The 22,552-nt window shown below is 47.8% G+C and overlaps 1 protein-coding gene across 14 annotated transcripts in view; it reads left to right on the top strand.

The window, feature by feature from the left end:
- The window catches only part of RBM33 (RNA binding motif protein 33), a 111,249-nt gene that overhangs the window by 64,780 nt on the left and 23,917 nt on the right, over window positions 1–22,552 (top strand). For 10 of the 14 annotated variants that reach the window (XR_015163071.1, XM_086398128.1, XM_086398127.1 and 7 more), the window contains 5 exons: window positions 9,437–9,569; window positions 9,952–10,295; window positions 11,487–11,759; window positions 13,132–13,419; window positions 16,688–17,332. Coding sequence is in view for 13 of the 14 variants with exons in the window: in XM_086398128.1 (XP_086254254.1) it covers window positions 9,437–9,569; window positions 9,952–10,295; window positions 11,487–11,759; window positions 13,132–13,419; window positions 16,688–17,332 (1,683 nt within the window). In the remaining variant the exon portion in view is untranslated. The remainder of the gene's footprint in view (window positions 1–9,436; window positions 9,570–9,951; window positions 10,296–11,486; window positions 11,760–13,131; window positions 13,420–16,687; window positions 17,333–22,552) is intronic. The other 4 variants (XM_086398133.1, XM_086398132.1, XM_086398123.1 and 1 more) reach the window with 1 other exon arrangement.

Below are 22,552 nucleotides of genomic sequence, written 5' to 3'. Positions count from 1 at the left end.
ATCTCATCCTGTCGTCCCTTTCTCTTGCCCTCAGTCTTTGCCAGCATCAGGGTCTTTTCTAGTGAGCCGGCTCTTGGCATCAGGTGGCCAAAGTATTGGAGCTTCAGCTTCAGTATTAGTCCTTCCAGCGAATATTCAGAGTTGATTTCCTTTAGAGATTGACTAGTTTAATCTCCGTGCTGTCCAGGGGACTCTCAAGAGTCTACTCCAGCACCACAGTTCAAAGGCATCAGTTCTTCAGCACTCAGCAGATAGTCCAACTCTCACATCCGTACAGGACTACTGGAAAAACCATAGCTTTAACTGTGCAGACCTTTGTTGGCAAAGTAATGTCTCTGCTTTTTAATATGCTGTCTAGGTTGGTCATAGCTGTTCTTCCAAGAAGTAAGCGTCTTTTTACTTTTGTGGCTGCCGTCACTGTCCAGTGATTTTGGAGCCCAAGAGAGTGAAGTCTGTCACTGCTTCCATTGTTTCCCCATCTGTTTGCCATGAAGTGATGGGACTGGATGCCATGACCACGGTCTTCATTTTTTGAATGCTGAGTTTTAAACCAGCTTTTTCACTCTCCTCTTCACCTTCATCAGAATGTTCTTTCGTTCCTCTTCGCTTTCTGCCATTGACAGTGTGACTTTGGCTAATTCAGTTTAACCCTGTAAACCTGAGCTTCTTCATCCCTTAGGGGAAAAGCGATTGGTTCTGCTGTGTATGAAAAACACAGTTGCTACTAGGGTTATCAGCCAGGATGCGAACGAGGCTGCATGTAACGGACAGCTCGGGTAACAGTGACTTAGAAACCTGCTGTCATATTTTTTGCATAAAAGAGAAAGTTCTTCCGGGTTGGTGTAGCAGTTCTGTATTGTTTCCTCTGTTGTTATCGGTTCTGTGTTGTCATTTTTTCCCAAGTTTCGGGCTGAAAGAGGAGAAGGAGCAGGAGGCAAAGGCATGTGCCCACTGAGGCCGCCCCATCCAGCAGCCAGCTCGTCTTGTCTCAAGGCGGGTCTGCTGATCTTGCAGCTGGGCACCCTGTTGTCCTTCCATTACTGAGCGAGAGGTGAGAGTTTATACTAGGGAAGCAACGCGCAGGCTTTTCCACACGGACAAAATACATGGTCCGAGGTTAAGTTGTATAAATAGAGAAAAAGAAAGTGACATGTGTATTCAAAACAGAACAGAAAATGGTGAGGGAAAAATGGTGTTGTGAGCTTAACGATACCTATTTGTTAAAGTATTTTATACAGCCAGTACTTACTGGTAACAGTCGGCAGCTTTGGGGACCTTCGAGCTGAAAATTTTTCTGTTTAGATATCCACACTCCAGTTCTGTCGCCCATCGAGGCGAATGGAGGCAGTTAGGGGCCTGTGCGTCTCCCCAGATGGTCTCCCTCGCGTCCAGCACTGGCTGACATCGCCAGAGAGGGAGCCCTTGTCACTGTGTATGTTGAGTATCAGCCACTGTCTGTCTGTCTGTCTGAACCATCTGTTGTTTTACCTGCCCTCTTCCCAATTCTGCTTCCACCTGGCTCTCCTGCAGGTGTTTGTCGTCCTGGAAATGGGCTTCTTCCCAGTTGGACAGGATTCGTTTATCGTTAAGCTGGCTCTGTCCCGGTTTTGGCCTCCCTCGTTTGTCCTCCTCAGGGTGGCTTTCCTCTCCTTTGGGGCCCGTGTGTGACCTGCCACGACCTTCCCTGGCACCCGCTGCCCCCACCTGGCTGTCCTAGGTTCCCGCACCTTGCCAGTGTCCCTTAGTTTCAAGGTTAAGCCCACAAAACCCCTGTCTCCATTGTTACTCTGTTGAGCCTCTTCCAAAGGCAGAGATTTCCTTGTTTACTCAGCTTGAGTCAGCTGTTTCTTTCTAAGCTGTAGATCGCATCTGTGGCCGTCCCTCCTTTTATCAGTGTCTCAGGTTGATCAGATAAGCACCCCTAATTTGTTTTGCCCGTTCAGGCCAGCTGTGGAATCTCCACGGCCGTCTGACTTTTGCCTTTAGAATTTACTGTTTTTCTTGACTCTAAAGCATGCACACGCTCTCCCTCGAGTCAGACACTGAGACGGAAAAGGGGGTACGAACGGAAGCCCCTGCCCTTGCTGTTCACAGCCCGCAGTCGGCAGCGTTGTGGCTGGGCGTCCCTGTCTGTCCTTGGGGTGAGGCCTGGCTCCGGTGCGTTCCCGCCTCGTGCTTTGTGCAGGGCGGGTGAGTGCTCAGAAGAGTGTCACGAGCAGGAGCTGCCCAAGCGGAGCTCTCTGTAGTGTGGGCAGCAGAGCCTGGAGGGTCGGGGTGCATGGCTAGGAAGGGCACGGGGGGTGCAGCACAGGAGTGGTGGAGCCGGGCTGGCATAGAGTTTCTGGTCAGAGGCCCCCACCCTGGCCTGACCTCCGGGGGCGGGGGCGGGGCTCCGCAGTGTGAGTCCGACCTGAGTTGTCCTTCCTGGGTAGAATGTGTGGCTATGGCAGGGAGTCCTCGGTGAATCCGCCACCGTCTGCCAGGGTGGCACATGCGTTGCTGGGATGTCTGGCCCTGGCCAGTGAAGGTGGCATGGCGACGGCCCCGGAGTGCCCAGCATGGGAGCATCAGTGGAGTGGACTGACTCCACAGCCCTGAGCCCTCGGTGGCTCACCTTAGGAAGCTTATTTCTCACTCAGGTCCCGCTCTGGGCATCTTCCTCTGGCCCCCGGGTCTCTCTCCAGCCCTGGCAGGTGGGGAGAGAGGGAGGGCTATCCGTTGGAAGTTGTCTTGGACTGAGTGGGCCTGTAGCCGGCCCCCATCACCTGTGCTCGAGCGCCGTCTGCCAGAAGGTGGTCGCGGGGCCATGTGGCTTTAGGATCGTCATGTGTTTTCCAGAGGCATGGTTCTCCAGTAGGCTCTGCAGCCAGGAGGAGGAGGACACTGGCCTGGGCTGTGCTCCTTCACAGCCGTGTTGGAGAGTACCCACCCACTTCCCACTTCCGTCTGTTCTGCAGGGAAGGTCCCTCTTCTCTAACCGTAGGGACATGGTTGCAGGGTGCGGACGCGAGTCTCCAGGTTCGTGTTACCTTCTCTCTAACCGTATGACATCATTACGTGCAGGTTACAGCATGTTGCTCTTCTGAAGTTAGGTTGGGGGGCAGGGGCTGTCGGTCTTGGCTGCTCTCTGTTCTGACTGCCCTGTCTGTGCTCCGAACCTACCAGGGTCAGGAACCGGGGGCCGGTCGCCGGCTCCTCGGCCAGCACGGCCTGCCTCCCTCCCTCTCCTCCCTGAGGCTCCCGGCCGCCCCGACTGTGCTTCCCGGCACCGGGCACTGGGTGTGCTGTGGTGTCCTCGATGGGTGTGGGCCTGGGACGCGCGTCCCTCGGGTGTCAGCACCTGGGAAGAGCCTGAGTGTCAGTGCAGGAGACGGAGGTTCGATCCCTGGGTCAGAGAGAGTCCCTGGAGTAGGAAGTGGAAATCCCATAGACAGAGGACCAGGTGGGCTACAGTCCCTGGGGTCACAAAGAGTCTGACGTGACTGAGCAACTAAGCACAAGCCCAATATAATCATTAATTATGTGAATAATAAGCTAATACAGCTGTAACGTGTGTGTTTGTGGGGAGTGCCGTCTGTAGGAGTACCATGGAGGGTGACAGTGACAGGCATGATGAGCCGCTGCTGCTTGCTGGGTGCTCCTCAGTGCTTGCGTGTGCTTCGTCTTCCCCTGTGAGGTGGGTCCTACCCGTCTCCCCTGTCCTATGGAGCAGGAAACCGAGGCCCAGAGCGATTTGATGGTGTGTGTTGGGCTGTGAGTGTGATTGTAATGGGAGGGCTGGGAGACACGGGCCGAGACTGTCAGTCCAGCCCTGGAGTCCACTTTCTCAGTCACTTATGCTTTAGGCTGGAGGATCGTTTGGAAGTTCCAGTTCCAGGTAATATTACTGATGCAGAAAGAATTCTGCGGCTTTGCTGTGTATTGCTAAAGGACAGCTGAATGCATGTGTATGTGCTGTTAGCGCAGGGCTGATCAGTAAAAGAGAAGGTTTGGGGGGGGAGTTGAAAATCACAGTCTGAAGATTCCAAGGGGGGCAAGATTCATGATCCCGTATATGTTCAGTTTAATATCAGAAATTGTCCTTGCTACTGCTAAGTTGCTTCAGTCGTGTCCGACTCTGTGCGACCCCATAGACGGCAGCCCACCAGGCTCCCCCGTCCCTGGGATTCTCCAGGCAAGAACACTGGAGTGGGTTGCCATTTCCTTCTCCAATGCGTGAAACTGAAAAGTGAAAGTGAAGTCACCCAGTCGAGTCCAACTCTTAGCAACCCCATGGACTACAGCCTGCCAGGCTCCTCCGTCCATGGGATTTTCCAGGCAAGAGTACTGGAGTGGGGTGCCATTGCCTTCTCTGAAAATTGTCCTTAGAAGTTAGAAATATTCAAAATAATCTCCCAGGAAATCTGAAAGTGCTTAGAGACCCTCAGGCAGCTTGAAATTTTTCCTGAAAACTAGCTCCATCAGTCTCCTTCGAGCTCATTCTTGTAACTCTGTGACTGCTTCCTTTTAGGAAAGGCTGAAGGGGTTAAGGAGAGGATGTGTGCCCTGATCTCCTCCTCTGCAAAGTGAAAGTCAAAAAGTAGCAAGCTTCCTACTAACACAGTGGGGAAAGCCAGTGTGTTTCTCCACGGATACTTTGCCTAATTTGTCATGAGAGAACCTGGGTTTGGGCGGACTTGAAATCACTTGTGTGACAGAAGGAGAGAGAAGGTTGTAAAGAGCCCCATTGCAGCAGCCACATGACCAGTGCCATTCAGAGCTTCATCTGCGGGGGTGAGACTTGTGGCTCTAAGGTGCATTTATAAACAAAAGGCAGAGTTTATAAATAACCACAGATGGCAGAGGAAGCCTGAGTGTTTTCCCAGCATGATGTGAGCCTGATAGGAGAAATGCTGTGAAGTATTGTGACTTCACGTGTTAAGTAATGAAGAAAGCTGTGTTTGTAGGCAGGACAGAAAGGTTAGGAAGTGCTTCAAGCTTCTCTGAACTGTGAGCAGAATCAGGGAAGCAAGACAGAATCCGCCACTGCTGGCTTCTGGGGAGCTGAGCGGAGGCGGCAGCTCTGGAGGATTCTTTGGCACCTGGGGCTGAGTTCCGCCTTCCAGGTGTTGACGGTACAGCCAGCAACACTGCAGACCTCGTGTGTCCTTCAGTGGCCACTCGGGACTGAAGCGGAAGTGGGCTGGGCTGGGCGGGGTGCAGGAGGCCCTGGACGAGGGACTCTGAGAGCGTTGCTTCTGAACAGTGGAAGTTAAGCTTTGTCTTACTTCTTGGGGGCCGACCGGTGAGAGTCTTTAAGTCAGTAAACGTTCCGGTGAGCGCCGCCGCCTTCCCGTGGTTCACCCGGATCAGCACTGAGGGCTGAGTGGAAATAGCCGTACAGGACTTTCTCTCTTTCTCAGAAAACGCTTTTACTCTTCCCATCCTTCTTTCTGATACCGTTTCTCTATGTCTGTCCTCTTTTGTCAACTCGCTAGCATAGCAGTGACTGATACAGCTAATGAGCTGTGAGTCCTGAAGTGTGCTAACCGTAGTTCAGATTGAAAGCTTGTTAGCAAATCAGTAGTGTAATAGTTCCAACTGCTGTTGTAATTCAGCATCTTGTTCGTGTTTTTTACGTGAAAGCTGGCCAAATGCAGTATCAGAATGTGAATGAAAATTTCTAGAGTACTGCTAACATTAGCCTTGAGCACATGATTCATGGCAGAAAGTTCTCTGTGGATGGAGGTGCACCTGGGGAGGAAGCTCGAGGGGCAGGAGCATGGGAGAGGGTCGCAGGCAGCCAGGGAGCCTCAAGGGACGCTGCTGGGCCCATCAAGAGGAAGGGGAAGCTTGGCAGGGGTCTGACGTGGCGTGTGTAGAGCTCCACCCAGCAGTGCCGGGTTCTGTGGGGATGCGGGCTTGGGGGCCAACCTTGGCCCGGGCACACACAGTGTCTCCCAGGACAGACCACTGGCAGGAGAGTGAAGGAGGGACAGGGAAGAGGGAGTTTCTGAACCAGGGGCTTATGAGAGGGCTCACATTTTGGTTGAAACAGAAGCACAGAGTGAACATCCTGAAGAAGTCAGGATGTGGACATTTGTACAAAATGCGATGGTTTCCAGAATTCATGTTTTGCATAATAGTTATAAACTGTGATTTTCACATCTGAGTCGGGAAAGTGTCATTTTTAGAATCCCCAGATTTAGTCATTTTGATGACTTATATGCACTGAAACTTCCCCTACTGTATTTTCACTTGTTTTTCTTGGGTACTAAAATCTGTGATTAAAAAATAAAATATATAATAGTGTCACGTGATTGGATTCCCTTGGCTGTGAAGCGGGGCACGTCCCTCTGCCCTCACCGTGAGTCGGGGAGCTCAGGCGTACAGGGTGGGAGCTGGGGCGGTGGAGGCTGTGGCCGTCACGTCTGGTCTCCGCCCGTCCTGCCTGCGACACAGGTGCTCGCGCCAGCTTCACAGAGTGACTTGACTCCCGTGCCGATGGCTGCGGCCACTGCTGCTGCCCCGCGGGAGTGCACTGGAAGCAGGGGCTCTCGCGTGGAGACTGAGTCCTGGGAAGGAGGGAGGGTTCTCTCTCCCTCTTGTGACGGTGCCCAGACGCGAGCCTCGGTGCCGACTCCGGCTGGGCCTCACTCATCCCCGGGTCTCCCACCACGTGCCCTTGGGGCTGTCAGACTAGCCAGGGAGGCAGGGCATCGACCCCAGGTCCCGGTGACAGCTCCGGTAAGCCCCCCCAGGTCCAGCCCAGGCGTCTCACGCCCACTTCTCAGCACACGGGTGGGCCGGCCAGAGTGAGGGCCTTTCCTGGCACAGCCGTCCTCCTGCCATCGACGGGCACTTCCACAACCACGGGGCTTTCCTGAGGCCTCTCGGGGTGCTGTCTGCCCCGCCAAGCCTGCACCCAGGCAGACCCTGCCCTGGTGGCCTGACGCAGGCCATACACACTGGCTTACACGTGATCCCCGTGCAGTTATCTGAAGGGAGCTAACATTTCTTAGGATGCTGTAAAGGTTGAAAAAGTTTTTTTACTTGTCTTCAGGTATGTGTTAATGTTTTACTATTTGTAAGCTAAAACCTCATGAAAAGTTCATGTGTTTTATTTTTATAAGGCTTTAAATTTAGTGGTTTCTTTTACCTTTTACACCCAGTGCCTTGTTTGAGGCTGTGGTGTATGTAGTTAATGTCTCTTACCTGTCCCTTCTGTGTTGGTCTCTTTGAAACTGTCTCTTGGTGCTCCTCTTCCGGAGGAGGGACAGGCAAGTATACTCCATAGTAGGCTGAGGAGCAAGCTGTGCAGCTGGACCCTGGTTTTACTTAGGTGAGCGTTGCTAATTTGTGTATCACATTGCACAGATGGGAGGCAGCATGACCAGTCAAATCTTGTCGTAAAACAGAGGGCAGACAATTTTAAATTTTATTATCTGGGCCACTCCAAGAAAAATGATTTAAGCATTAAAAAAAAATGATTGGACCTTGATTGCTAATATGTTATCATCCAGAAAGTTTTGAAATACATTTACATGTGAGGAAGAAGGTCTGTAAAACTACAGACAGGATACTAGTGCTGTATTTCATAAATACTTTATTAATAATTGTTCTTTCTAAGTTACTTGACAAAATACCCATGTAAATGCACACTACATATTCATTGACTGCACACAAAAATACGAGTCGTTTTAAAACGGGGGGAAGAGTGGCAGTGGAAGGCAGAAGGCGAGTCCGTGGGGATTCCTAGTGTGGTTTGACCAGTCGGTGTCCATGTAGGATAGCTGCTGCTGGTAGAAATAGGCTTTTCCAGCATTGTATTGGGTTAGTGCAGAAGAGTAAATATTGAAGAGCATCCATATCACAGCATCATATTCGAAGTTTCAAATTAACATTGTGATAAAAATATGTACATTTATTAGGGGTACAAAAATGTGATGATTTAGTCTGAGAGTATACGGTCATGTATTCTCAGTTATAAATCCGACATTTGTCAGTTCCCAGTATTTAATGCTTCAGTTGTGTCTTAATTGGTGCCTTTATCTAGAATGAGAGGTGATGTTCCCTTACGTCAGATGCCAAACATTGTAAGGTGAAAGTGTCCTCGGTTTCACCCACATAGACACAGACTTCAAGAATTCCATCCTTGCGGCTTTCTGACCACATAGCTCTGTGTCTGTCTATGAAGAAGTCATGTTTGTGTCTAAATATAGTTTTGTTGATGTCATATAGCCAATGGTCTTACAGGTTTGTGATGTTTATTCTGGTGTTCATTTTGCAGTATCCTTAAAACACTGGATAGAGCAGCTGTTTAAAGAGAGAAGGAAAGCAAATGTAGTTTGCAAAAGTGTTTTCAACATTGTAATATAATGCCACAGTTAGAGAGACTCGCTAGTTGTATTAGTAATAAAAGGACAGGAGAATCATTAGAATTTCAAGTTTGTGGGAAATGTGATTTTTTTTTAAAGTTGAGAAATTCTTAATGAAGTGTTATTAAATGATAGGATATATAGTTAATGAATTTCTGGAAAAATAAGTAGGAAAAAATGGGGCTTTCTTAAGTAAATGTATTTTTTTTTTAAAGTAAATGTATTTTTAAAAATTCTCCATAAATACTTGGAAAACCAACTGAAAAATGACTTTTTAAGAATCAAGATATAGTTGATTTACAATATTAGTTCTGGGTGTATAATATAGTGATTTAAAATTTTTATAGATGATATTTCACTTAAAGTTATTGTAAAATACTGGCTGAAAATTATTATAAAATACTGGCTGAAAAAGAAGTAAGTAATTTTAGGTTGTTTTTTTTTTTTTTCTTTTGTAAATTTTTACTGGTAATGTGTTCTTGAAAAATGGTAATCTGTAAGAGTTCAAAAGTTTTTAGCCAGTAGAGTCTGACTGTAGTATTTCTTTTGTAGTAATGTGGTTTCTTAAACATTTTCCTAAACATTTTCACATTTTCCTATTTCATCAGACGTGGCTGATTTTTGTTACAGTACACATTCAATTTCTTTTTCTTCTTTTGAAGTAAAGCAACTTCATAGCTGTGGCTTATGGTCCTTTCAGAAAGGTAGCAAAGAATAGCATGTTTGAGAAGATAAATGTCAGGAACGCTGGAAGTAGACATTTAGTCTTTCAGATTAATGGGCAAGAAGGTCAATAATTGCGTGGATTTCAGTAAGCTTAAAATACTCTGCTGGTTCTGTAGTACTGTGCAAACATTGAATTAATTTTTAGGTGTTGCATTTTGATGGTTGACTGTTTAATTATGGGAGAGATATACAAAATCACCTATTTTGTAACATGAGGTTGTATATAGATGGGGGTGGGGCTGCAGGAGATCAGTTACTTGATGTTTTCAGAGGAAAACTCAAAACAGATACACCTTTCTGAACATTGCCGTTTATTTTCCCGCCTTCCATCCTGTTTTCCTGCTGTTCTTTAGGGCCCTCCAGAGTTCCCGCAGCACACACCTGGCCCCGTCCCCAACAGCTTCAGCCAGCCCCCTCGGCTTCCTCTTCAGGACCAGTGGAGGGCCCCGCCCCCGCCCCAGGAGCGAGACCCTTTCTTCTTGGGAGGTAAAAGGGGGTGCGGAGGACGGGAAGAGAGCTGTGTGGGGTCCTGTGCCTGGCCACGTTTATGCTTCATCCGCGCTCAGCCCCCAGCCGGAGCTTCTGTGAAGAGTGTCCGGTTTCTGTGCCATAGCCTGCCTGTCATTTCAGATGCTGTGATTGGCCACTAGTGGCATCTGAAATGTGAAGACCTCACAGGAAGGGGGCCGTCATCTATAGAAAATAACGAAGGAAGCGATCTAGAAACAGGCAAAACCTAGAGTTCTTTTCAGATACTCACCCCCAGCCATCACTTGTAACTTTTGTCCTTAGTAGGACAGTACATAAAGCTGATTGCTACGGAGTGTTCTGTCTAACTAGAGGTAAGTAATGTTGTAACTCCCCTCAGTTTCAGGTGAGCCGAGGTTCCCGAGCCATCTCTTCCTGGAGCAGCGAAGTCCCCCGCCACCGCCACCTCCTCCCACGCTCCTCAGCAGTGGTCACCCTGTGCCCACGCCCAGCCCGTTGCCGTTCACCCAGCCCGGCCCAGCGTTCAGTCAGCAGGGGCAGCAGCCTGTGTTCCCCAGAGAGAGGCCCGTGAGGCCAGCCCTCCAGCCGCCAGGGCCTGTGGGGCTCCTGCACTTCAGCCAGCCGGGGTCTGCGGCTACGAGGCCCTTCATCCCTCCTCGTCAGCCCTTCCTGCCAGGCCCGGGACAGCCCTTCCTGCCCACCCACACGCAGCCCAGTCTGCAGGTGAGTGGCTTGTGGTTCAGAATCCAAAGGACAAGCTCCACCTTTTCATTCTAGTCTTTTGAGATGTGGAGAGTGTTTAGAGAACAGGGGCATTAACCTTAATGTACTCTTGATTAAAGACAACTTTCTTAATATTGCTTCTTAACCATAGGAAAAATGGAGATAGTGATTGTCATTTTTTGGGGAAATGAAAAAATTCAGTATTAAGATTTTGTAAAGGATGTTCTATATACTGCTAATAAAATTACGGCATATTTTGATAATACCTTCGCTTATCACTGCAAGATTCTCAGAAGGTTAACAGGAAGTCGGGTTCTTTGTCAGATCACATTCCTGCAGTGTGTAGTGGGGAAAAAGGGGTTGCTGCTGCCTCCTTATTTGAGAGATTAGTGTGCCCTCTGCTGGTGGTTTTTTCATCAGCTGCTGGAGTGTGCTCTCATCAGAGCGTTTCGTCCTGTATTTTAAGTTTCCTCTTGAGGTGTGTAACGATGATGTGCTTGAACTAATTGTTTAGAAACCACATAGAATATATACCTGAAATAAAAACAGGTAAACGGTTATTTCTTAAGATGTTAAAGTAAGATAAACATTTTCTTCCTAAATTATTTTATTAAAAAACTATAATTTTGGAATTCCCTGGTGGACCAGTGATTAGGACTCCTCTATTTCTGTGCTGCAGGCATGGGTTCACTTTGGTTCCACCATCTAGAAACAGCCCAGCTGGGGTGACACATTGTTCAGTCTTTTCAGTGCTTGCATCCCCATGATGCTTTCTTTCCCCAGTGAGCTTGTTGCCATCTCTCATGGTGGTGAGTATCTTTCACCAGGCAGACGTTGGCATTATCTGGCTCCCCAGCTCAGGCACGTGCTGGCTCTTTCAGTGCGTGGGGATTAGACAGTGTTGCAGAGAGCGTCCCTGAGGTTGTGTCTCCTTCCTCCTCAGTTATTTCCTCAGGATGCATTCCTGGAAGTTCAGTATTTGACGGTTTAGAGCAGATGGAAAATGCCAGATAGTAGCTTTTGGCAAATTACTGCCTTTAAGGTATTATTCACCTTCATCAACCAGTCTGAAATGAAATTGGTGCCACTTGAAGTTCCTTCTGGTGTTGGGTCTTCAGGGAAGTGGCTGCACTGGAGCGTGACTGGTTCACACGTGGTAAACTGTCGTCTCTCTCTCTTTTGGCCTGGAAGGGGCCGCTGCACCCCCCGCTGCCCCCGCCACACCAGCCGCAGCCGCAGCCGCAGCCGCAGCCCCCGCTCCAGCCCCCGCTGCAGCCCCCGCTGCAGCCGCCCCCACCGCACCAGCCTCCGCACCAGCCGCAGCAGCACCACCACCACCTCTCCGTGCCGCCCCCTCCGCTGATGCCTGTGGCTCAGCCCCAGTTCAGGCCTCACATGCCGGCGGCCCAGCCTCAGCCCAGCAGCAGCCGGATGCAGTGCCCCCAGCGCCCGGGGCTGCGGCACGTGAGTGTCCCGTGTCCTCAGCCAGCTCCGGGAATGCCTGTTCTGGCGCAGGACTTTGGTGTATCTGCCTATTTCTGTAGTGATAGATGATGAGGTTATTGATTGATGCATAACTTTAGAGAATATTTTTGGGTGATAGTCATGCTGCCTTTGCCAGTGGCTTATTACTTGCTACTGAGATTCTAACTCCTCAGGCAACTAGTGCATATGTAAGTGAATTCAGGAAGAATTTATTGAATATCCTTTGTTGTCAGGCGCTACTCTAGTTCCTGGCAATAGACCAGTGCATAGAAGAGATGCATTTCCTGCCTTCATGGAGCTTAATCATTGGGGAGAGCCACATTGATTCAAGTGCTGTCAGCAGATGTGTGGCTTGTCAGGCGTCAAAAGAGACTAGAAAATGCGTGTTGCTCTGAAATTCAAAGATTAGTCATCATTACTGTCTTGTCCCCCATTAGATGGACGCATGCTAAGTCATCTCAGTGGTGTCCGACTCTTTGTGACCCCATGGACTATAGCCCACCAGGCTCCTCTGTCCATGAGATTTTCCGGGCAAGAGTACTGGCATGGGTTGCCATTTCCCTCTCCAGGGGATCTTCTCCACCCAGGGATCGAACCCGGGTCATGTCCATCGCAGGTGGATTCTTGTCTGAACCACCAGGGAAGCAAACCTGTGTTTTTCTCTAAGTAACGTTGAGACTAAAATGATACAAAAAATTGGAAAGAATTTCCAGATCTGGAAAGGAGGTGCTTTGTAACCTGGACTTATAAGCAGAGCGGCAGACGATGCCCTCAGCCTTGCGCTGAACTGCCTTGGGTGCTCCCTCGCTGGCTTCTCACAGATCTGCACGCTCCTCTAGGTGTGCGGTCTGTTGAGAATCCTGAGAACGAACATGACTGACAGGTGTCCTCTCTGATGAAACCTTGGGGCATCTTTCTCCTCCAGAGTGTAGTTTTTTTAGGGCACTAACTTAATGCTTCGTTCTTTGTTCTAACTGGAATTTAGGGGCCCGTTGACCATGGAGGTGCCAGTAACCCAGCTGACTCCTCATGCAGGAGTTGATTGCTCTGTTGATTCTGTTAAAAAATGTCCCAGTCCTGTAAGGCAGCCACTGCAGTCATCTGGTGTAATACGCATCAAGAGGAGGCTGTTCGCAGGCTGGTATGGTGCCTTTCCCAGTCCCAGGGCTTAGCTGTAGGCTATGCTGCTACATAGAACAAGAGACATTTATGTAGGAAGAAAAGGTTTACCAGCGGGACAGTGTCCGCCTCCCAAAAGAGAAGTCACTCACTCACTCAGATTAATCTCATGTGCCCAGTTTCTTCTCCCGAGTCTCCAGTTGTGATTAGAATTTCTTTCTTCCTGTGACAGAACACTACTTCTCAGAATGTGACCAAGCGACCAATGCAGCAAATGCAGCCAACTGCTCCGAGAAACAGTAATTTGCGTGAATTACCGATCGCGCCGTCTCACGTTATAGAGATGAGTACCAGTCGCTGCTCCTCCACACCCGCGGCTCAAGTGAAACCCATCATGAGCACGTCTCCCGCCCCGAGGCCCGGGGTGGGGCCCAGGAACACACAGGGGAAGGCCGAAGGGAGAGCCAAGCCGCTTAGCCCTGTGGGTCAGCCTAAAGAGGAAGCCAAGACCGGAGCAGAGGTGGGGCTTCTTTTTCTTTTTAATTAAAAAATAATACTTGGTCTCAGACAAGGAGATCTTACAATCAACCTGTACCTCTTAGGTAAGAGGTAAGCACTTCTTCCTGTTTAGAACACACTTAGCATCCAGTGTGTTCTTCCCAGAACCTTCCCACGTTCTTTTCACTGGTTTCTCCTTGAAGCCTAACCACCATATTCAGAGAAGGCAGTTTCATTCTCACTGGCCCTGTCTTAGACTGTGTTTATGTATTTATACAGTTGCAGTTACATGTTGCACAATCTGTGTATATCAGGAATCTTAGCGGACTACTTCTCTAAAAGGCCCAGATGATAAATATTTCAGGTTTTATAGTCTGGATGGTCTCTCAGAATGACTCAGCTCTGCAGGTTTAGCGCAGAAGCAGTTATAGACGGCCCTGCATGGATGGGCGTGGCTGTGCGCGGTGAGCACTTTGTGTGAAGAGTCGGTGCTGGGCCGAATTTGGCTCATGGGCCTTGGTTAGCTGACCCCTGACATACACGCTTACGTTCCTGAGACTTGTTCTGCTTTTACACTGTGAACTACCAGAAGAGGACCGGCTTTACTGTGGACCTTTAAATAAGACAGGGTGGGTGTATTTTGTTTTGAATTGTGTAATTATTGCTGATTTCTAAGCAGGTATAAATAGGTAAGAATAAATAAAAATGCACGTCCGTGTTCTACGTGATTTCCGATTGAGATGTTATTTGATACAGTTCTGGTTGCTTGGTTGTGTTTTGCTTAGAGGTGGCTCAGTGTTAATGCAGTGTTAGTCATGAAGCTTAAAACTTTTAGGGTATTTCTTTCCATTAGTAACATGTATTAGCTTACTCCTGGGACAAGCCTCTTCTGTCCATTGGTCTCCTGTCCAAGTAATGAGTGTGCTTATCTAGCACTTCCCTGCAGCTTCTCTCTGGGTTCCCCTACAATTACAGACACGGAGGCTGGGCAGGGTCTCGTGTGACGCAGCTTTCACAAAGCCGGGGTGTCCGGTGTAGTGCAAGCTGGGGCACACCCCTGAGCAGCCCACTGCCATCGCCAGCAGAGCGGCTCTGGGCCTGTGACTTCACGCATGCTGCTGGGTGTGTGTGTCAGAGATGTGCCAGAGACCTGTATGTGAAAGTTATGCTAATTTATAGTAGTGTATAGAGTGTAAGAAATAAGTATTGTGTATTCACTTAATGTTAATCGACTTCATGTATAAAAGAGTAATGGCACAAAGACTTTCTTCAGGTAAGAATACAAGCAAGTCGTGTTTTCTTATTAGATTGTCTTCTAATAAATTATTGTAGCAGCTGTTAGGGTAATGCTTCCAAATCAGAGGTGTAAATATAAAGTAAAAATATTGAGCTAACATTTAAAAACATATTATTAGAAAAAGGATGACATTATGGTTTTAAAATCAATATATGAAAAAATAATGTAGATTTACAAAGTGGACTGAGATAATTTAGAAATCTTTGCTAACAGTTTTATCTTGCTTTTATTTTATGTAGGTAGTTCCTAACTCACGTATAAATGGATTTGGCTCAGAAAAGTGAGGTCACACACAGTTGTATGATGACAGTGGCTAAGTAAAATGAGCAAGGTGGCTTTTGAGGCTTGCTGTTGGGCAGTCTGCCCGTCCCGTCCGTAGTGGCTGGTTCAGTAGGCTTCTGCGGACGCCTTCCCTAGAGGAAGACGGGCACTCCGTGCGTGACGTGGACTTGCGGGTGGCCACAGTGCAAGTGGGGTGGAACCAGGAGTGCGGTTTTTTGTGGGGGTTGTCTTCTATTTGTTTTGCTTAGGTAAACGTGAAATGTGATTTCTCTTGTATTCACCCAGTTGATAAAGATATAATAAAGGACAAGTCTGTTTTGAAATATTTCTACCTATATTTTTGAACATACTGTAACTGTTTTTTGATTCCTTGGGGAAAAATCCGAGTAGGTGGTACCTGTCCTGCCTTTCAAACAGTGCGCCTTCTGGACCTGTTACTGCTGCCCCAGAATGACCTGGCTCTTGGGCTTTTTGAACATCTGTTTTCCTGTCTTCCCCTAATGTCCCTTCCAGCTCTGTGTAGCCCTCATCTAGCTTCAGATTTGCTGTTTGAAGTTAGATGGCTGAGTTGGTCAGAATTGCTTCTGAGATGCAGGTAATGAGGCTTTGGCTCTGTGCCTTGTAGGTCCAGTGCACGGGCCCTGGGGGCACCAGCAACTCTTCAGCGGTATTTTAGCCTTACGCTGGTGGTTTAGTCGCTCAGTCGTGTCTGATTCTTGCAGCCCCATGGAACTGTAGCCCGCCAGGCTCCTCTGTCCCTCGGATTCCCCAAGCAAGAATGCTAGAGTGGGTTGCTATCCCCTTTTCCAGGGGACCTTCCCAGCCCAGGGATCGAACTCGGGTCTCCTGCGCTGCAGACAAATTTGGTCTTTAATCCCAAACTTGTAAGGTTTATCTGTTAGCAGTGGGTTCTGGGCAGATTCAACCCTGTTATATTCTCTTGTAAAGGGTCTGTGTGTGATGACATCTATGATTTTTTAGAAATAAAATTATTACAATTTTAAACATGCTTAACTTCTAATAAAGTTTCCTCTCTGAATGCTTTTTTTTTTTGAAAATTATTGGACTTTATAAAGATTATTTTGATAGACTTAGAGTGGTTTGAGGCTGGCATATTAAAGGCATCCCTTATATACCATTAATATTCCAATACTGCAATTGGCAGCATTTTGATTCTGAGGAGAGTGCATGAGTTCAAGGTCAGAGAGATTGACTTGGCTGTTCATTATAAGCAATTATTCTGTGACAAATGAGTTTGAGATCAGACTGAAAATTCTGTACGAAAAATCAATAGTTCTAATCAGGCCCTTTCAGGTCATTTACACCCACCTTTTGTTGGTTCGTCAGAGAAGAGCCAGATAAAACCTGTGACAGCAGGGCCTCCCTGCTGCTGCAGTTTCCATTTCAAACATATTTTGATATCATAAATGAATAGTTTAATTGATTTAAAGTTGTAAATGAGTGGAAATTTACATTATTTAATTTTTAATATTCTGATAAGATTTTCCAAATTAGCTTTAGCTGTGTAAATTTTTTTCCCTCCCCCGGGGAAGGAGTTCCACTTAAAGTGTATAGGCAGATTTGAATGGTTTCTTTCAGATCCTGAATTAAAGGGTTTTTAGAAAGTGCCTTTTCTTAAGTTTGTTGAAACAGACTAGAACCGTAGCTCGCCTCGTACTCCAGAGTAAAGCACTTGTGTTTTTGGTTTCAGTTTCCTGATGAAGACGAAGAAACGAGGTTGTACCGCCTGAAGATAGAAGAGCAGAAGCGCCTGCGAGAAGAGATCCTGAAGCAGAAGGAGCTGCGGCGGCAGCAGCAGGCGGGCGCCCGGAAGAAGGAGCTGCTCGAGAGGCTGGCCCAGCAGCAGCAGCAGCAGCAGCTCTGCGCCCCGCCTGCCCCCGCCGCGCCCGGCGAACCAACGCCCGCCCCGCCGCCCGCCAACGGTAACCCACTGCTCCCCTTCCCGGGGCCTCCGGTCAGACCCAATGTGAAAAACAGACTCCTTGTCAAAAACCAGGATGCGGCCGTTGCAAACGTTCCACCAAAAACATCGGGTTTTGTGCCGTCTGGTGCTCACACACAGTATCCAGGGCAGCAGATGAAACCACTGAGACACTTGAGACAGGCCAGAACCATACCTCAGAGTCCAGCTCAGCACAAAGCCCTGCAGGCAAAGCCCGCCGATGCGGAGGGGCCGCCGCCGCCCTCGCAGGCCGCTCGAGCCGCATCCCTCCAAGGCCGGCCCCCGGAGGCCAAGCCCGGCGCCAAGAGGACTGTCATGCACCGGGCCAGCAGCGGCGGTGGAGACGGGCCGCACGTCAGCTCCAAGGTCAGGGTGATTAAGTTGTCAGGCGGGGTAAGTTGACGAGGTCACCAGGGCCTCTTGGACTCTGTGTTTCTCCGAGTGTGTCCCAGCTCCCAGAGAGTCTGTGAAGGTGGAGTCAGGTCACCCTCTGCGGTCCCGTGGGCAGCCCCTGTCCCCCGAAGTGCTGGGACCCCTGCTTCAGGTCTCTTTGAGTGTTAGTGGAAAACCAGTGTGACAATTCCTAAAGTCCCGTTTTAGGAGTTTTGTAGAATTTTTAACTTCTTTTTGTAGATAATTTATAATAGACTCTTCAATTTTGTTTTAAAAATTAAATTTCCTTTACCACAAAAGAGGTAATCTATTGCGTGTAGCTTTAGATTTAGCGGTGCCTACGGGTGGGGAGGGGACAGTGTGTGTTGCTTTTAAGCAGCTTTGTCCCAGACACCATTTCCTGTCTTCCAGTTCAGGCTGGTTGCCCCACCCCTCCATCCCCATTTGAGGAGAAAGGGGATCGACCAGATCCTGGCATGTAATCACGGGGGTCTTCCCGCAGTGTCCTTCGGAAGTGGGGCGCACGTTGCTCCTCGCCTCACCTTAGCTCGGAACCCGTCTTAGAGCGTCTGTAGTGAAGCAGCCTGCCTCTGCAGTCTGGGTAAACCCAGCGCTTAAACCGAGCAGACTGGCTGCAGACAGACCCTGCTGTAGGAGACCCTCCTGTCAACCCGCGTGGAATGCTGTTGTTGTTCAGTCGCTCAGTCGTGTCTGACTCTGCGACCCCATGGACTGTATAGCTGGCCAGGCTCTTTTGTCCATGAAATTTCCCAGGCAAGAGTACTGGAGTGGGTTGTCATTTCCTTCTCCAGGGGATCTTCCTGACCCAGGGATCGAACCTGCGTCTTCTTCATTGCAGGCAGGTTCTTTACCACTGAGCCACCTAGTGCTTTCTTAACCCTGCCGTGCAGTCTCTACTTACTGTAGAAGGTACGCCCATCTCTTACTTTAATTGTCATCAGTTAACCACAAAATATTTACAGTAGGGAAAATGCGTGCTTAGTCGCTTCAGTCATGTCCAACTCTGTGACCCCATGGACTGTAGCCCGCCAGGCTCCTCTGTCTATGATACTCTCCAAACAAGAATACCGGAGTGGGTTGCTATGCCCTCCTCTAGAGGATCTTTCCAACCCAGGGATCAAACCCATGTCTCTTACGTCTCCTGCGTTGGCAGGCGAGTTCTTTACCTCCAGTGCCACCTGGGAATCCTGTAGGAAAAGTAAAGGACCTCAGATTCTCAGTCCCTCCGGGGACGGCAGAACCACTACAAGTGGAAGGAGTGTGGAGTCATTTGCTGTGCTGAATCAAGGGCAACTCGTCCTTAGCCCTTTAATTAGATGAGTTTCCATTGCTTTTGTTTCTCAGTTTGTATGCTAAAGATGTGAAGTATTTCAAATGCCGTAAAAAAATTTTTGATAAACCAAATCTATTTTTTCTCACCTCCATTCATTGTGATTCAGAATGTTGATAAGTAACTGGCCTGTGTTGTATCAGATTGTTTTATCTCTAGGTGAAAACCCAAGTGTTCATCAGTTTCTAGCGCCTTTGTGGCTCCTTGCTTTTGACCTTGTTTTAATCATAGTCTTTGTCATGTTTTTACTGGAGTTATAAACTCAGAGCATGGGCCCTGGGGCCGAGGTTGGGAGTAGGCCTTTTGCCCAGGCAGTCAGGTGGTGCCCTGTGGGCCAGTGCACTCTGGGCTCTGGGGGACTAGGAGGTGCAGGGCGCGGCTCTGCTGTTACGGGCAGTCTTCAACTGATGAACGCCTGGTCTTCAGAAGAATTTATTTGCTTCAGTTTTTGCTCTTTTGCGCTAATGGAAGACAATATGTTTTTTATATCAGATCATATTCTGAAATATGCTGTATGATTTTACAATACACAGGAAAACAACAGGAATTTTACATGGAAGCAGTTATCTGCCAAACGTTGAAGTGGGTTTTTAGCTCTTCTTAATCCTTAAGTTTTAAGGTAACTACCCAGCGTGTTCTGTGAATTAAGATTTTTTTTTATTCCAGTTCATTTCAGTCACTCAGTCGTGTCTGACTCTTTGCGACCCCATGAATCGCAGCACGCCAGGCCTCCTTGTCCATCACCAAGTCCCAGAGTTCACTCAGACTCACATCCATCGAGTCAGTGATGCCATCCAGCCATCTCATCCTCTGGCCTCCCCTTCTCCTCCTGCCCCCAATCCCTCCCAGCATCAGAGTCTTTTCCAGTGAGTCAACTCTTCACAGGAGGTGGCCAAAGTACTGGAGTTTCAGCTTTAGCATCATTCCTTCCAAAGAAATCCCAAGGCTGATCTCCTTCAGAACGGACTGGTTGGATCTCCTTGCAGTCCAAGGGACTCTCAAGAGTCTTCTCCAACACCACAGTTCAAAAGCATCAATTCTTTGGCGCTCAGCCTTTTTCACAGTCCAACTCTCACATCCATACATGACCACAGGAAAAACCATAGCCTTGACTAGACGGATCTTTGTTGGCAAAGTAATGTCTCTGCTTTTGAATATGCTGTCTAGGTTGGACATAACTTTCCTTCCAAGGAGTAAGCATCTTTTAATTTCATGGCTGCAGTCCCCATCTGCAGTGATTTTGGCGCCCAAAAAAATAAAGTCTGACACTGTTTTCCACTGTTTCCGCATCTATTTCCCATGATGGGACCAGATGCCATGATCCTCGTTTTCTGAATGTTGAGCTTTAAGCCAACTTTTTCACTCTCCACTTTCACTTTCATCAAGAGGCTTTTTAGTTCCTCTTCACTTCTTTCATATGGGTGGTGTCATCTTCATATCTGAGGTTATTGATATTTCTCCCAGCAATCTTGATTCCAGCTTGTGCTTCTATTCCAGTAATGCCTCCATATTGGCAACTTCCACCTTTTCAGAGGATAGTGGTCTCTTGTTTGTATCTCTGGAGTAGAATAGTGTTTCCCTCATGTCCTGGGTTGTTGTTGTTGTTGTTGTGTGTGTGTGTGTGTTTTCGTGGGTAGGAACTGTTTGTAAGAGAACATATCCGTTGTGCAAAAAGGAGACCGTTTAAGTGCTAAACTAAGTACCCTCTCATTTTCCCTCTTCCTCCTGCCCCTGCTGGTCTTTGTCCCTTCGCAGGGACTGAGGTGTTAATGCCCAGGACTGTGTTGTGTCGCGCACCTGGAGCTGAACTGGCCACCCCGGTGAGGGTCTGGCAGGGGCTTCCTCTCTGGGAGAATTGACTTGTGTGCTGCATCTGTGGAGAATGTTATTTATGCATTTCAGGTTTATAATTACTCGTTTAATAAAAGCATCTCATTGTCAGCCAGTCCATGTTCTTGTATTTTGCTATGATTCCAGGCCTTCTTCACCTTCTGTTAGTACCAGAGTGTATGTTTTGTTTATAAGATTTCCTACAGAAATTTACTCTTCAGAGAGTTTTATTTCCTTCACTTTTTTTTTAAACCTAAACTGGCATCTAATGTATTAATTAAATTATTCTTTGCATTCATTGGTCTCTGTACAGGACACTGAATTATCATGGTACGTAAAGCTGTTTAGAAATTATGCGTTGGTGGTGATCAGAGTCAAAATATGCATCTACAGAATTTTTAAAGAAGACAGAATTTTCTTGGCAGTCTTATTCTGATATACAAATTGAAAATATATTACAACTTAAATTAGGTTTCTCTAGGTGAGCTTTTACCTGTGAGGCAATGGTGAATCAACGAGAACTTCTCTTTTTGTCATTTTCCATATTTTATTATCTCTAATTAAATAATTTTTCTTTGGATTTTATTAAATTGGGTTTTTTAAAAGGTGAAAGAGCCTGAGTCTTAAGACTAGGATTTTCAGTCTGCCCTTTCATTAATCATATTGTCTTTAAAGTGATTTTAATTCATACTGATCATCCAGGGAGACTCTCTGGTCTTTTTGTATTGTTCCTCTTTGTTAGTTAATGCATTATGGACATGGGAAGCGTTTTCAGGAAGGACGTAACAGAGAGTCTTTTTTGATGTTGGCTCTCGCAGTCAGGTGAGCAGGGTCGTGGTCTGGGTTGAAAGCTCACAGAGCCGGCCCTCACGTTCTTCGAGGGCGGTCTTGGGCATTGTGTGTGTTGTTGGCCGTCCTGAGGTTATGTGTGTGGAGCGTGGGGATTGAGGCCCTTGTCACCAGGGCAGAGTGCACACGTGTGTACCTGAGGGCGGGGCGAGGTGAGAATGACAGGGCTGTGGATGAGAGAGGCCCGTGGCTGGATGCGAGGTGAGAATGACAGGGCTGTGGATGAGAGAGGCCCGTGGCTGGATGCTGGTCTCTTATGTATTTCTTTGGGACCTTTCCAACACAGAGAAGGTACTTTATAAATGTCCATTTTCTTTTCAGAATGCTCCTAAGGCCCTGTCTAGAAACACATTTCATGATTTTATGCCGTATAAAAAGTGGTGGCTACTGCTTATCAAGTATTATCAAGCATACTGCTTACCAAGTACAGTCGCTGCTTAGCATGTATTCACAGCAGCCTTACAGGTTAGCTCTATTATTTCCCTTTTACAGTTAAGTAAATTGCGTGTCGGAGAGGTTGTATTAGTTGCCCAGGGCCACTCAGCCACTAACTGGTAGAGTGAGGCCTCTGAGTCTTGTGCTTTCTACTGTTATTTATAATAGTTGTTTTGCTGCTCCTCTTCCCCATGTGTTCCTTAGTTCTAAGTTAGGGAGAATAGTCTACTGTTTCCAGTGAGTATATGGTAATCAGGGTTGATTCAGAACATCTTCAGGGGGCTTTCTAGAGTAAGGGAGGGATCATGTTTCATGTCGCTTGCCAACCCTGGTTGGTGGCGACCAGCCCTGAGAATTTTGGGAAGTGTTTGGAGGTACAGCAGAGTGCCCTGAGTGGTGAGTGTGGAGTGGCCTGGTGCGTTTGGGTGATCACCTGGCCACTAGCCTGGTACGGTGAATTGAAGTGGGTGACGGTGCCCGGTGGAGGGCGCTGGGACGTGCTCTGTGCTATAAATGTGTCTTAGAACGTTTCTGTATAAATCAGAGTGGGTCAGATTTTTATTTAAAACTTTGGGTTGAAATCATGACGGGAACTTGAAATTTAGAGAGACCTTTTGTTATGAGGCACACGAAATCTCTCTGTGAATTTTCGTTTTCCCCCACTTATATTTTATTGTCTGGATTTATTAGGTGAGACTTAAAAAGGAACACATTAACACTGCCTTTAAAGAGTATTACATATCATCAACTATTGC

The sequence above is a fragment of the Bos grunniens genome, chromosome 4, assembly GCF_055505025.1.
Source record: "Bos grunniens cultivar Pamir isolate PY7600 chromosome 4, Bosgru_T2T1.0, whole genome shotgun sequence".
In the NCBI taxonomy this organism is placed as follows: Eukaryota; Metazoa; Chordata; class Mammalia; order Artiodactyla; family Bovidae; genus Bos; species Bos grunniens.
The sequence above is the reverse complement of the archived record's forward strand: the minus strand, read 5'-3'. Positions and strand labels throughout refer to the sequence as shown.